This window comes from Cyclopterus lumpus, chromosome 5 (assembly GCF_009769545.1).
Source record: "Cyclopterus lumpus isolate fCycLum1 chromosome 5, fCycLum1.pri, whole genome shotgun sequence".
Lineage (NCBI taxonomy): Eukaryota > Metazoa > Chordata > Actinopteri > Perciformes > Cyclopteridae > Cyclopterus > Cyclopterus lumpus.
This window is the reverse complement of record NC_046970.1, coordinates 16,055,591-16,070,189: the sequence shown is the minus strand read 5'-3', so window position 1 is coordinate 16,070,189 and position 14,599 is coordinate 16,055,591. Positions and strand designations below refer to the sequence as shown.

Here is a 14,599-nt window from a genome sequence, read left to right as displayed (position 1 = left end):
GCGACATGGATAATGGCAATAGTTATTTTCAAGAATTAATCTATTGAATGTTTGGTGTATAAAATATCAGAAAAATAATCAGTTTTTCTTTTCCCAACCATACCAATTTCCTGAAGCCTAACTTGACAACGCCTAAACGCTTGCTCTCTCTCTGACCAATTAACTCGAGAACATCGAGAAACTGAATAATTATTTCAAAACAAAAATGCACATTGGGTGCTTGATGATGACCCAATTGGGAGGTTGCGTCTCGCTCTTATTTGTACTCAACTCATTAATTTCTTCTGCCTTTGTGTACAGCTGAGATATGATACTGGGCTCATCCTGTGGTCATCATCTTGTCTAAATGTGTATTGTGTCCTGTACATTTTTATATAAGAGTTCAACTAAATAATGTTTACAACAATGATTATAGTTATTGGATAGGCTGCAGCAGTCAAGTTGTGGTTGTTGAATACAAAATAACTATCTTTTGGTTATGTCTTGATTCATACTTAAACAGTTGTATTTTTATTAACTTCCTGGAGAACTTCTATAAAGCTCTAAAACAAGTAACGCTAAAAGCATCCTCTGGGAGAGTGAACCCTTTTACTGAATATTAATCCATTCATAAGCAATTAGCATTTAGCAATCCTTTATTCTTCGCTGACTTATCTGGCCATCACTTTTGGTTCTGAAAATACAAAAGAGCAGTTCTACTTTTTCATTAAGGGTGCTGTATTAGTATTGACTACCTGTCGTGAAAAGAACATTACCAACTTTAATTTCTGTCTTTACAAGGACTTCATTTGAGGTGGGATTCATTTGAGTGTCTGTTCAGTTGAGAGGCAAAACACATTAAAACTTTGAAATGTTCGGTTACAAAATAAAATCCAAGGATGATGATCCATTTAGCTTCGAGCAGAAGCCTGAAGGGTTTTCTACAAGAATGCATCTGTTTTTCTAAAAAGTAACATAAGACGTCAAGGAAACTAAAAGTATAAATCAAAAAACTATTTACTGTGGAAAGGAAAGTAATGTAAGCTGGACTGCATGAACTAATTGATGAATATAGATTGTAAAAATTTAACCGGGACCTTTTTAATTTTAACAAAAGAAGAGTATCACAGAGCAATGATGGGGCAACGGAATGACGTATAGTTAAGTTACAATAGCACAAGCAGGTTTTTCCCTCATCCGATGTAAGGGTCTGAGGACAAAGGATGTCTTATTACAGATTGTAAATCCATCTGAGACAGATTTGTGATATTGGGCTATTCAAATAAATTGAATTGAACAAGACGGGTGGCTGAGCATTAGGTCCTGATGAGTTTGTCCTACTACAGGTTTTGTTTACATTTTGAGAAAGCCAGAATCAGTTTGTTAGTGTCTTGGTATTTTCATTGAGTCCCATCATTGCTCTGCACCGTCACATAATTGCTGAGGTTCATCGTGACTTTTTGAAGGACCCGATGCTCATTTCCCTTATGAACACAATTTTGTCACAATGTTCCCATTTCCCACAATGTAAATAATAATATCCTGATGTCATTAGACCTCGGGTTAGGAACTCAAATCACTGCAAGGCAAATCCACAAATCTTGTTATGAATGCCATTTAAAAATGTGGCTTCCTGAAACATCAAATACAAACATCATTGTGAAGCAAACAGATGTCCACCCCTTCAAAGAAAGAAAGAAAGAAAAAAGGGTTCTCTTTGTTAGGTACTTATGAATTTTTACTGAGGTATTGCTATTATTGGCCTTTAAGTGTAAACACAGTGCTTTAAAAGCCGACCCTTTGCATAATGCATTTGCTCTTTAAAGTGTGTCATTAGACTGTTGAGTCTACTCCCATTTGTCACATCTTATTCTGCAATAGACCTACCTTATTTCTTAGTTACTTTCCAATCCTTTGTTGTGCAACTTTAAGAACCAACTAATTAAATATCATTTATTTTTCTATTTTTGTACCGACAGTGTGTAAATTTTCACATTTATTGATGGTCTGAAGTGCAAAATGTAAACTTGTGTGTGTGTATGTCAGCATGCATGTGTGCACATCAATAAGCAATATGTAGCAGTAGCTGATGAAGCAACTCAATGAGGATACACAGATGTTCCTGTAGGAAAAGTTCACCAATAATTGATGCTGCTGAAATCCCTGAAACTGACAACGTTGTTCCTGCAGACGACAGTGAGAGGAACGTCAGTGCTGTCATAATTGGGCTAAGAAACAGATGGTGAACGAAATGATAGGCTGGAGTTTAAAGAGAAGTCAGCTGTCTCTTATAAAGAATGTATCTTATGTGTGTGTCTGTTCAGTCTGCAAGCCTGATTAGGAGATCCTTTGTGTTCCCCAAAATGGTAACCTACCTGTCACCACTTCCACTTTGCTTGAAACTGGAACGCCAGCAAGGGGCACAGGGACTCCGTACTCCCGGGGTCTGACTAGAAACAAACATAATCTGAGCGGTTCCAACTCCAGGAGAGACGACATGAATTTGCCATAGTGTAAGAAATGATTTATAGTCCACGTACTTGGGCGAGTTCAAGCCGGTGATGAAACACAGGGTTCGGAGATGAAGGCATACTGCAATGTGTGAATGCAGAGGTCTTCATAATCATAATACCAAGCCTCTATGCTCAATTTAATTTGCCCACGGACTACCCTCTTAAAAAAAAGAGGGTAAAAGAAGAAAAAAAGGGTTCGCAAACCTTTTGGGGCCAGGGCCCCCTTACAGGGGAGAACCATCTCTCAATTGTTACACCGCTTAAACCTATACTACTACCATTTCAACTATTAGATGCCATTGAAACTACCTGTCTAAAACTTTTCAACCTAAATACTTCAGACCTGACTGTTTCATAGTGATAAACAGAAACACATTTCAGTTTTAATACTGTTAAGATGAGATGATCCTTTATTTGTTGCTAAGTGGGGAAAGTTGGCGATGTTATAGAACAGTGATATCACTTATATAACTTTAAACAGAGGGTGATTTTATCCAAAAAGCCTTTGGATTCAACATGACAGCATTTATATCCTACATTCCAAGTAATTGGTCAGGAAATCTTTCAGAAAAGGAATATAAAAAGACTGGCATACTCTGAATGAATCCAGACATGCCAGTCTAAAGCTGACCTGGATGAGATTAATGGACATAATATACATTTGTTTTATTGGTCAGTATGGCGTCCACCTGTAGCCTTAAAGCAGTAGCATTAGTTTAAACCAGACCAACTGCTGTGGTCTCTGTCATGACTCGCTCTGAATCCTTTTCACTATCAGAAAATACGATTTCTTGTCTGATGTAATATCACATTGGATAATAACCAACATCTAGTTTATTTATTTGTTGAATTGCATTAAACAGCAACACATATGTTACACAAGTACTCATGAAAACTGACACAAATCTTTGCAAATATAAACAAATTCCTAATTGATCCCATTGAGATGCTGCAATGTGTTTCTAGTATTGCTCGACATTTAGCATATGCCAAAAGGGTGAAAGTAACAGACATCGGATGTGCATGACCGGAATAACAAAACATGGTGTATGAAAGGTTAATGAGTCGGAGAAGTGGAGTGGTGTCTGTCATGTGAGACTTCCCACTTCTAGAAGAGTGAGGCAAGTAACAGAGGAAGAGCAGCATTTTAAACAGAGGCAGCATAGCGCGTGGAGGCTGCACATTCATGAAGACCGATGTGTTACATCACATGTGTGATGTGAAGACAGGAAAGGGAGAATGATGGTAGTTCAGGGGGTGGAGCGGTGAGGTTCCTACATATGAAGTCATTTTCACTCATTGTTGAAAGGAAGCACACTTGTGGGATTATTTGCAAGTCTGTGCTTGTATCCTGCTATGGCGTTTCCACTGTCCACTATATATGTACATGTGTGTGTGTGTGTGTATTCAAATGCGTAGAGCACATTTCCCAGTGTTAATAAGTGTCTATGGGACTCTTTTTAACTTTACTTTACTTTACAGTGATGACTTTGCACCTTCAGAGTTAAATTAGAATGGACGTGTTTTAATTTGACTGAATTGTGCTATCAAATTACTTCTAAACACTTGATGTTGCACGGCAGCGAGATTGTTGCGATGTCCCGAGATCACATGAGAAATGCGGGATTACGAGATCACACAAGAATCCATCTTGTCAGGCTTCAACTTGTGCGTTTGTGTCCAGACCAGCAGCGCCCTGTGAGCAGCCACTGGCAACTACGGGTCATGTTGTTTTTGAGCAATAAGTGGAGAGTATTTCTGTATTGAAAGAAGAGCGAAGAATGATACTGAAGGCTGTTTTCTTGATGGAAAAGGTGTTTTTCGCTCTCCTCCCGACTGGCAGACCCAGATGGTTCTGTGTAACAAACCATCTGGCTGGTCATGTTACTAAACACCCAACCATTGAAGAAGAAAAGAAAAGCACATGTTAATGTTGTGTACTACATTTGTTGTGAATCCTGAACGTGTTTTTTATTCTCGCCAACTTATTATCTCTTGAAGGAAAGGAGGCTGTGTGCTCACCCATTCCTTGAGATCTACAGAGAGGGTCTGATCCAGTTCATGGTCCCCTTGGCCCGGCAGGGAGATTTCTATGTGCCTGAAGTCCGACCGGCAGAAAGGAGGCTGTTGGAACGTGAGGAATTGCACAGTGACTCTGAAGTCTCAGGTAAGCACATACATTTCTGTGGTACTCGAACCGTGTGTGTTTCAAAACCCTGTTAAGCCACACAGGATGAGAGGTTTGCATACTGATGGGTAAAAGGCGTCATTTAGTATCCCTACATAACTTGATGATTTTCGCTACAGCAGCATTTGTACAAAAAATGCACAATATATACAAAGAATAGAATAATAAGAACAATGCATGATATATACTAGTCAGGTGATTATTTTCTGTGGGTTTCTCACAGTGAGTGACCCCCTTTACATTAAACTTCAGGGTAAATTCACAAAAGGATGCGTGGCTTTTGTGGCAACTAAACCTGCACAAATACCACAAAAGGAAACCATGTAATTCTGAAAGGTACCCCTAAATGTGCTGCCAACCAAATGGCGTCTTGATGCTACTGTGCTATTGGCACGTATTTGGATTAGAAAACATGCCTCGATTCGGCACAAAATGTGCCTGCTTCTGTGTCTGATTCACAAAGATCTGGGCTGTTAGCCACACACAGTCACAGTGAAACTATTAGCATCTTCAGAGAGTTGGTGGTAACTGAAGCACATTTATAGGAGGTGTCTGCTCAAACTCATTTATTTTGGGATGCAGTAACAGGATGCAATGACAGTTGTGTCATGAAAAATAAATGAATAAAGCTCTCCTACATGTTATTTTGGAAAATACAAGAGATAGAAAAACAAGAAAAAGATGAATGAAAAGTAATGTTTTTATATATATATGGATAAACACATAATTTCTTCCCTATTTATATTTTCTCCTTTCCTCTCTCCTAATTGCCTACTTTTGGCAAGACCCTCCTCACAAGACCTTCAGCTCAGGCTGACTTTTACTTCTCACAACCGACAAGTGCATTTATACTTTGCGACATGGATAATTGCAACCAGACTCAAAAGAAAGCTGCAAAATATGATTGGTGTTTTTGCGCTGTAATATCATTAGCCCATTATCTTGTGAATCGTAGATGGCGCAGATAGCAAATGTCCAATAATGATTAGTGCTGTTTTAAGGCTTCTAATAGCCACTAGACACATTTCAGATAAATGAAATCTGTTATTGAAAAAAAAAAGAAGCTTTTGACATAATATTATTTTTTGATTACTGTGTTAAGGCACCTGTGTTTCGACTCGAGTTGCCGCTCGGGTGGAACCCAGGGGAGTTGGGCCTCGTTTCCATGCTGTTTTGTTTATGAGCAGCTCTGCAGAAGCAAACTGTGATTGACACCTTCCTCTGTGTTAATGAAAAGCATAGACATAATAGCTTCTAGTGGAAGTGGGCTGCCACACACAGTCATCGAAGGGCCGTCCACAGCTATATGGACAACACATGGAAAACTTACTTTCAATGTTAAAGATGCACATGCCACTTGACACAGATTTATCCGCACATAAGAGGAAGAGAGCGAGACATAAAAGCTTGTGAGCAAATGTTTTCAAGAGACAATCCTGGTTGATGCGAGATGAAGCGAGGCGCATGAGTGTGAAAGTAAGCTTCATCGACGAATGCCTTCAATTTTCTGGCAGGGGCCATATTGTATCTAACAAAAGGAAAATGAATTAGCGACCATTTAAACTAATTTATCAAGTGAAAATGCCAAATATTCACTAGTATTGCAAATGTTTGGCATCCTGTAGATGTCACATTGGGCTTTGCAACCTAATTTATTTCATTTGATGAACTAAATTATGAATAGTCTTAAAAGGTTGCATCTGATTATTTTACTACTAATTTGATTCTGAAAGGTTTTTTGTTTTTTAGAGATACAATTGATTTCATCATCTCTAAAATAAAGTACAGAGTCAGAGAGTACAACACAGTCAAGAGTGGGTGAGGATGATGGATTTATTCATGGGCATCCATGTCCACATTCAACCTAGATTTTAAATAACTTGATTTTCCTAACTTCCAACCAATATTTAAATTTAGTGATGCTCTCCAAAAGGGAACCCCCTTTATTCTTAGTGGGTAAGATTTGAATATGTGTTTAAAGCAAACCTTTTCGCTAACTATAATGTATCTGTAATTGTTGCCTTTCCGAAAGTAGTTCAATAATCTCCTTTTTTAAAATTGAAAGTAAATGATTTTGCACAGACAAAGCACGAAAAAGCCACTCAGTTACCTCAAGAGGTGTTACAAGAATGACTTACTTCTAATATACATGTCTGACCCCTCACACCTAGCGTCACATCCCCGCAGGAAACCATACTCCAAATATCCATTTTCCTCTTGGCTCCAAAACAGATTGAAACTGAGAGTTGTTGACAATTCCACTGCTTTTCATGTGTCATTGGTGCAGTGCAGAGTAGGAACGACATTTGTGTCCATGACTGTGAATGATAATGGGAAAGGCAGCCATGCTCCTGTCACACTGGGATCAACTCAACCACATCCGTGAAGCATTCAGGACATCAGAGGCGTCTGGTTTCCCTCAACCCACCCATCCGCTCCACTACCGACCCCGTCTCAGTGACCGGATCAACCCGCGGTCTCTTCACTCTGCCAGACAGCAGTCATTCTCTCACATAGTTCACTCTATGGAAGCACACAAGTCTCAGGTCTTTGAGTGGATGAAGTGCAATATTTAGTAAATTTTTTCCTAAAAGTTTACTCCAATTCTAAGTTGCTTCATGGGGCAAGTCAATGTAAAATGTCAAGTTTTGTCAAAGTGTTCGTTGAGTGAGATCACAAGTTCAAGTCATGTCACAAATCTTCCTGATAATAAAAGTATTTCACATCTCTGAACATTGACCATTAAAATGACCCAGTATTTAAACATTTTCCTCTCTTGGAATAGTTTAATATTTTGAGAAATGCTCTTGTTCGTTTTTTCGAGTAAAATGAGATTATTATTACTAATCTCTGTCTGTTAAGTAGCAAGCTAGAGCCAATAGCTATATGCTTATCTTAGCATAATGACTCAAACATATGCCTTCCTATTCCTCTGCAGCTCACTAATTGACATATTTTGTTTAATTAATTTACACACAAACAGAAATATAGAAATGACCACTTGTGGTTTTACGGAGAGAAGCATGCTATTAATATGTCTTTGCCTGGTGCAGTGATTTGTGTTGTACTTGCCAAGGTTGCCAGGCAACAGGCAGAGACTGACCAATTGATGATAACATTGCAATTAGTGCGCTTTTGAAAGTGCTGGTAGGCAGATTTTTCAACTTTTAAACTCGCAATCTTTATGCTCTAAGCTTCCTACTTACCAAAATGTCAAACTATTCCTCAAAAGTGATCTTAGTTAGTGGATGTAAGCCACAATATGCTAATTATCCTTCTGTAAAATAAGTTTTATTTTGCACATTACATCTTAACCTGCTATAATTCTGCAGCATCTTTCTCTCATTCCAACAAAGGATAAACTGTCACTCAGATGCATGTAGAGGCACCACTCAACCCCTCTGATCAAATGCAGTGACAGTTTTTGCCTTTTAAAAATGAAGATGTTATTCCTAATGTGTGTTTTCCTTTCCAAATTGTATTTTTCTTCCCCACTGACTGATTAAATCTTGCTACTTTTGCATTAGGCGTTCAACCAGCAGGGGACAACCAACACGAGACCAAACTCTATCAGAGCTCAGTATGCATATTTCTAATGTTTTTTTAATTTATCTCTTGGCTTAAAAGCACATGGAATGGGTGTAGAATTACCAACGAGAGCTTGTGGCTTCAGTCAAAGATTTCATTTGAATTTGAAATGCATTATATAAAGATATTTTGGAATTAATTCTACAATTTGGTAAGCGCTGACTTGTGTGGTTTGTGTTTTTTCTTATGTATGCAAATTGTATTAGTCCCCTGTAATGTTTTAGTCTGCAATAAATATCTCAATAAGCTTTGCAGTTAACATGCAATTAGATGAAATTATTTCTTGTTCAAGCGCCTGTGTGCGCCATTAGTCTCATATTCGGTCAACATGAACTGAGTTTCACTGCAATATTGCTCATCTTTTTCTAATATCATATTTTGGGCATGCGTGACATGACAACATGAGCCTCTAGGTCTTCTCAGTTTTGACTAAGTGCATTACAGTGCACACAGCAGCAGCCTGGCACGCATAAACGTAAAGTATGTCCTCATAAACTATCAGCTCCGCTCCTGATTCAAATGCCAGACTAATTAATGTTCTGTACTGTTTACATGATGCTCCGTAACACAATTCCCCCTTTTGGCTGGTTGGAAGTCGCTTAACGTGAGCTCAGAAGTGTGACATTCAACTCTGAAGCTTCTAGTTCTGTTTACTACCTTTGACGTTAAATGAGGAATAAAATAAATGTTTTGCTTTGTCTCAAGAATTTCTCTCGGACTTACTGACCAAATCAGCAGCTTTCACTGTATTTGTTATTTTTTTCTTCACCTCGTTCAATCGAAATTTTAAATAAATCTGACTGTGTTGAGGTTACAGCCAGTGTTCACCTGAATGCCCATAATTGAATGTTAAATGGATTGCAGAGGAAATACATTTGTTGATTGATAGGTGGTGATTTTGAACAGTGATAACTTGTTATTGTATAATACAGTCTTTGATTTAAAGCGTTGTGCTTTTTATAAGTTGTCCCTTAACTGATATGCTCAGCGATTAGAAGATTTCATTTGTCAACCTGTCTCTTCACTGCACAGATCTCCGCTACCTGTACCATGAATTATATATTATCGGACATGACGATTAACCACCTTCTGGCTTCTGTCACCTCTTTCATATGACGGATTAGGTCTTATGTGTATCATCATCAGGTCTGCTCTTCATGACAGTCTGGCTTAGTGCAAGGAGATATTGATTTGAGAATATTGTTATGTGGGAACACTCACAGCCACACAAAGACAAAGTGGCACAGGTACGAAATTAATCCTATTAACCTGCCAGGAACAAACTAAAAAACAGAGGAGTCAAGTGGTCAAGCTGCCTCTATGAACCCCTCCAATTAGAGAGCAGAAGACCTTTAGCTTTGGTGTACAGGAGGTTCTAATTAACAACATTTCAGTGCCTATTTTGAGTTCCCACTCCAAGATGCACATGCCATAGTTCATCAACAACCAGAAAAATGTGACGAGCAAGATATGTATTTCCTATCTTCAACATTTTTGGAGTTGAACTTTATACAGACTTTCTAGTTCCTCATTCACTTATTAACCAAAGCTGAATTGAATGTGCAATTCGCAACGGTTCTTGTCATTTCTACACAATTTGTGGATCTCCTATTTCAATATAAAGTACATATAATAAAGTATAACAATGGTGTACAGCACAAGAAAAAAATTGCAAATGTATATGAAACATGTAAGCAAAGATCAGCAAAAACTATAATCCAGTAAACATATACGTTATGCAACAAAACTGTTGGTTTAGCTGTGGATCTGTCTACCACTTCTATATTTTAACATAACTATTGGATGGATTGCGGTGACATTTGTTGGGACCATTAATGTGTTTACAGATTTTGGGGGATCCCCTGACTTTTCTTCTCATGCCACCATGAGGTTGACTGTCACAACCTGGCTCTAAAGCCATGACAAAAGAGAGGAGACACAGATTTAAGGAAAACAATAAAGTCATTTATTGTAAATAAAGCGGCTGCTAATAAACCCCAAAACAACTATAGGGAACGATGGGTTGTGATCAGTGAACAGGTGTCTGCATGTGCGGTGTGAGAAATAGATGTTGCATGGGTGGAAACAAAATAATAATAAAAATAATGGAAGGGGTTGTGGTCGTTATTGACAACACCCCTAAAGAAAAATAGCAGCTATAAAAAAAACTACGCAGCTCCACCCGGAAATATCCGGCATCTTCACCATCAATATCATACTCAATTAAGTCACTAAATAATCACTACGTTGAGGAGAGTCTCCGAGCTCCTCAACCGGCCGTGCAACAGGGCTTGGTCGGGAGTACCCAACGAGTCTTCCTCACAACCCAACGAGTCTTCCTCACGACCCAACAAGTCTTCCTCACGACCCAACAAGTCTTCCTCACAACCCAACGAGTCTTCCTCACAACCCAACGAGTCTTCCTCACGACCCAACAAGTCTTCCTCACAACCCAACGAGTCTTCCTCACGACCCAACAAGTCTTCCTCACAACCCAACGAGTCTTCCTCAGCGGAGACTCAACCAGCACTGGATCAGCTCCACAAGCTGCATGAACCTGACCACCTTCTGGCTGCACTCAGAAGGAAAGTGGCTCAGAGGTGCGCACATTATATGCCTTCAGTAAGTTTACATGACAAAGCTGAGTTGGCTTCCTGTGCTGAGGCGTTGAAATTATGATTTCTGCTCTGAGATTTGTTTTTATGCCTGTGGACTTTGCCTGAAAAGGTGAACTAAGCACAGGGAGCAAGTTGGTCTCCAGGACTGAAAATGCGACGCTTAGCGTGACGTGTTTCTTTCTGACTTGAGCCAAGCCCAGATTCTCCCGAGCCAGTTCTCCATCTGTGTAAAGCCGGCGTCTAAAACTGTTGATGTACTCAGTCAAGAAATTTAGGATTTTCTGCTTCTTTCCAGCTCCCAGACAATGCAGCGAAGGGACCTTTCACAGTGTGCGCAAACACCAGTTAACGTCCAAACCCAGTGCTCTCTTTGGTCATGGCTTCAGAGCCACGTCGTGACAGATTGTGTTTTAGTGAAATGTAGCATCAACTGAATTGATTATTTCAAATAGGAGTTGGGACACTGTCTCTTTTTGGGTGAATTGTAATAACTTTGTGGAGCCCCTGTTGTTTCATCCAGTGCCATCATCAGGTCAAAGCTTTAATTTATTCCACTCTTCACGTAATGTGTGCATACATAATGAGATTCCTGCCTCAAGCTGTACTGTTTAATGCTAATCAGCAAATGTGTGTAAGTTGAAATGCGAGACAAACATGAACATGGTGTAAGTATGTTAACATTGTCTTTGTTAGCATATTAGTCACAAGCGTGGCTGTAGACTGCACACTTTGTATGGTCTCGAACTATTTGAACAATCTCTCAAGCATATTTGAAACAATTTGATATACTGACAATTCATTTAAAGATATATTCATACATCTATGAATACATTTTCCTCCAAACATATGATATACAAATAATTGATGAGTCTGTTTTTAAAATGAAGCACAACTTGTGGAAGATATAATAGTTATCATGAGCTGAAGTCGTAGTGCAGCTCAACTCCCGTCATGCAGATTTGAGTTGAATCCCAGCACTGGATTTTTTTGGCAGCTTGGAGTTTCTCATGTGGTGTTTGTTTATAGAACTCCTCTCACCATCTGTCCATTCCTCCCTTTTGTTTTATCACTGCTCTAGGTGCAGACTCAAACAGTGACTGCAGCTCAGGGAGTGGGGTTCTCCTGTCGGACAGCAGAGAGACGTCCCTGGCGGGGTCCTCTGTCCGCTCCGTGGTGCTCCAGGATCAAGGGAATAGAAACTACAGACGGAGAAGCTCCAGGGGAACCTCGTTTAAAGAGCTGGACTGGGATCCGACTGGTGGACAGCGGGCTGAGAGAGAAGAGCGGCTTCGTAGAGACTCCAACAAGAAGAGCCCGCAGGCTCACGAGTGGTGGGGTGCTGTTGGAGGAGAGGAGTAAAAGTGAGATTGAAGGATTGGAATTAAGACGATTGAGAAATTTAAAATTAGAAAAGTTAGTTTCAGGATGGGTTCATGTCCAAATGGGGAAACATTTAAATGCGACTGTGGGTCAGTGGTTAGCAGGTCTGGTTTCAATCAGAGGATCGGCAGTTCGATCCCCGCTCACGGCCCTAGTTGATGTGTCCTTGAGGAAAAGACACTTAACCCTGAATTGCTCCCTGTGTCTACGGTGTATGATTGTAAGTCGCTTTGGATAAAAGCGTCAGCTCAATGTAATGTAACTAAAGGGAAGGTGATATATTCTATATTCCTGGTATTGTGAACCATTTCAATGAAAAGACCAAAACTAGCACCGTGTTTATACTTTCAGACTTCCCAAGAGCACGTTCTACCGTATAGAAGAACTTTAAAAAAAATCATGAATATAAGCTGTCATTTAAAAAATAAAATAAAAAAATTCCCAAAACAGCTGATAGCTATAGTTTTTAGCAAATGTTACACAAAGAGGAGTAAATAGTGGATTAATCCGTATTTTGTGTTTTATTAAGCAACACAACAGTGTATGCAGGGCCAACCCCAAATAATAATAATAATAATAATAAACTCTAGTGCATTGTAAAGAAGGAACATGTCATCCAGTGCAACTGTGTCTCACTGACGTGTTTCTAAAGGTTAGTGAGCAACACAGGAGGTCTATGGTGAATATGTTGTATTGGGCTTTGGCTACACATACACTTGTTAAAATTATTTGCAAATGTTGGCCTTTCCATTTGATCTGTTGATACTAAGACAACAATTGAATAATATAACCAGTATTCAAGTATTCAAATGTGCAAGATTTTACTGAAATAAAACACACCACTCTAAACTTATTCAGGTAACCTGAGTTCCTTGAAACATTTTTTACAGAAGTGATGAGGTTTGTCAAAATGATGAATACAAGATGACTAAACTGAGTATATGTTCGAAAAAAGCATTTTACTTGAAATGTATGAAGTTGCTGTACTGAAGCTAACCATTACTCTCATTACTAACATGGCTTTTGTTCGAGGTTTGTTTGACAAACATATATGGAATTCTGTTTTTAGTTGTTGACTTGTTAACAAAAGGCCTTAGTTTCATTCATTAAGGCATTGAAATTACTATAAGCACATAGACTTCACAAAATGATCTGTACTGTTTTTTTTTATTATTGTGTTTGACTGAATATGTGTGTGCTTTGTAAAAAATGTGTTGTGTATTTCCACAAGGCTGTGTGTTGACACAGCTCTGTTGCTAATGCACATATTTTGATATAAAATTGACTTCATTTCCAAAGAGGTAGGTATGGATGAATGCATAATAACCTCCTTCGTGTAGTTCTCACAAGCACTCCTGAGATAGAGGACATGCTTATTGTAAGTGTCATGATCAGTCAAGGAGAAAGATGACAAGGCAAGTGACCACTAATATTCATTTAATTATTACTGAAAGCAAAGCTCTATTATTCTCCCTTTCATTTACATTTGGCCTCTTACTTCCTCAAAGTTTCCTCACACATCCATTCCCAGCGTCTTCATTTTCGGTCCAGCCGTCATATTGTTATTTTACTTTCTCAGCCTTTCTCCCATCTGCTGTCTCTTTGCACAGGCTAATTACCAGCTGCAACAGCGACGCTGGTATAGTTTCCACCTTGTGAGTATGTGTGTGTGTCATCATGACAAAATGTGTTCCTGGATACACCAACTGCAGTAGGAACTGCCACAGAGGCCTTTGCCAGGTGTTTATATTTGCCTGATAGTCTGTCTATTTGTGGAAAGATTTTGTCACAACTGTGCAAGATCCAATCACAATACATCACTGGAATGTAGTTGAGATTAAAATGAAGACCGAATACAAAGATGGGTGTGATCCAAGAAAGGCGGCAAGAAGTGGGAAAAGGGCCTTTCACTTTATGCCGCTGGCCATATTTGGCATTTTGGCTAGTGTGTGTGATCCCATTGCAAGACCGTCTCTAGTTTCGGTTTGTTTTCCTCTTTTCATTCTTTTCTCTCTTTCCCTCTGAAATAAATATGGCAGCTGCAGCCTGAAAGACCACACAGGCTATAATGTGTGTCCAGTCATATCCATATCCGTTATTTTCCTACAAGCAAGAGGTCGCACCGAGCTTGTCACAGAGAGCAGCGCTCACTTCGAGGGTGCAGGCAGCTCAAAGGGATGTGCATGTGTTATCAAGTGTGAGAAAAGTCTTGTACGCCAGTTTGAAGTTAGTAGCTGTTGCATACTCTGGGCTAAAATGTGTTCATTTATGATTCTACAGATTTCCACTTGGACAGGAATGAGTGTTACATGGAGACAAAACCTTATGTCTTG

At 39.2% G+C, this 14,599-nt stretch overlaps 1 protein-coding gene across 1 annotated transcript in view; it reads left to right on the top strand.

The window, feature by feature from the left end:
- The window catches only part of LOC117730531 (testis-expressed protein 264), a 32,481-nt gene extending 20,050 nt beyond the window's left edge, over positions 1–12,431 (top strand). Inside the window, exons 3-4 of the mRNA XM_034532281.1 lie at positions 4,494–4,659; positions 11,965–12,431. Coding sequence (XP_034388172.1) covers positions 4,494–4,659; positions 11,965–12,245 — 447 coding nt within the window. The 3' untranslated portion in view covers positions 12,246–12,431. The remainder of the gene's footprint in view (positions 1–4,493; positions 4,660–11,964) is intronic.
- The last annotated feature ends 2,168 nt before the right edge of the window (positions 12,432–14,599 follow it).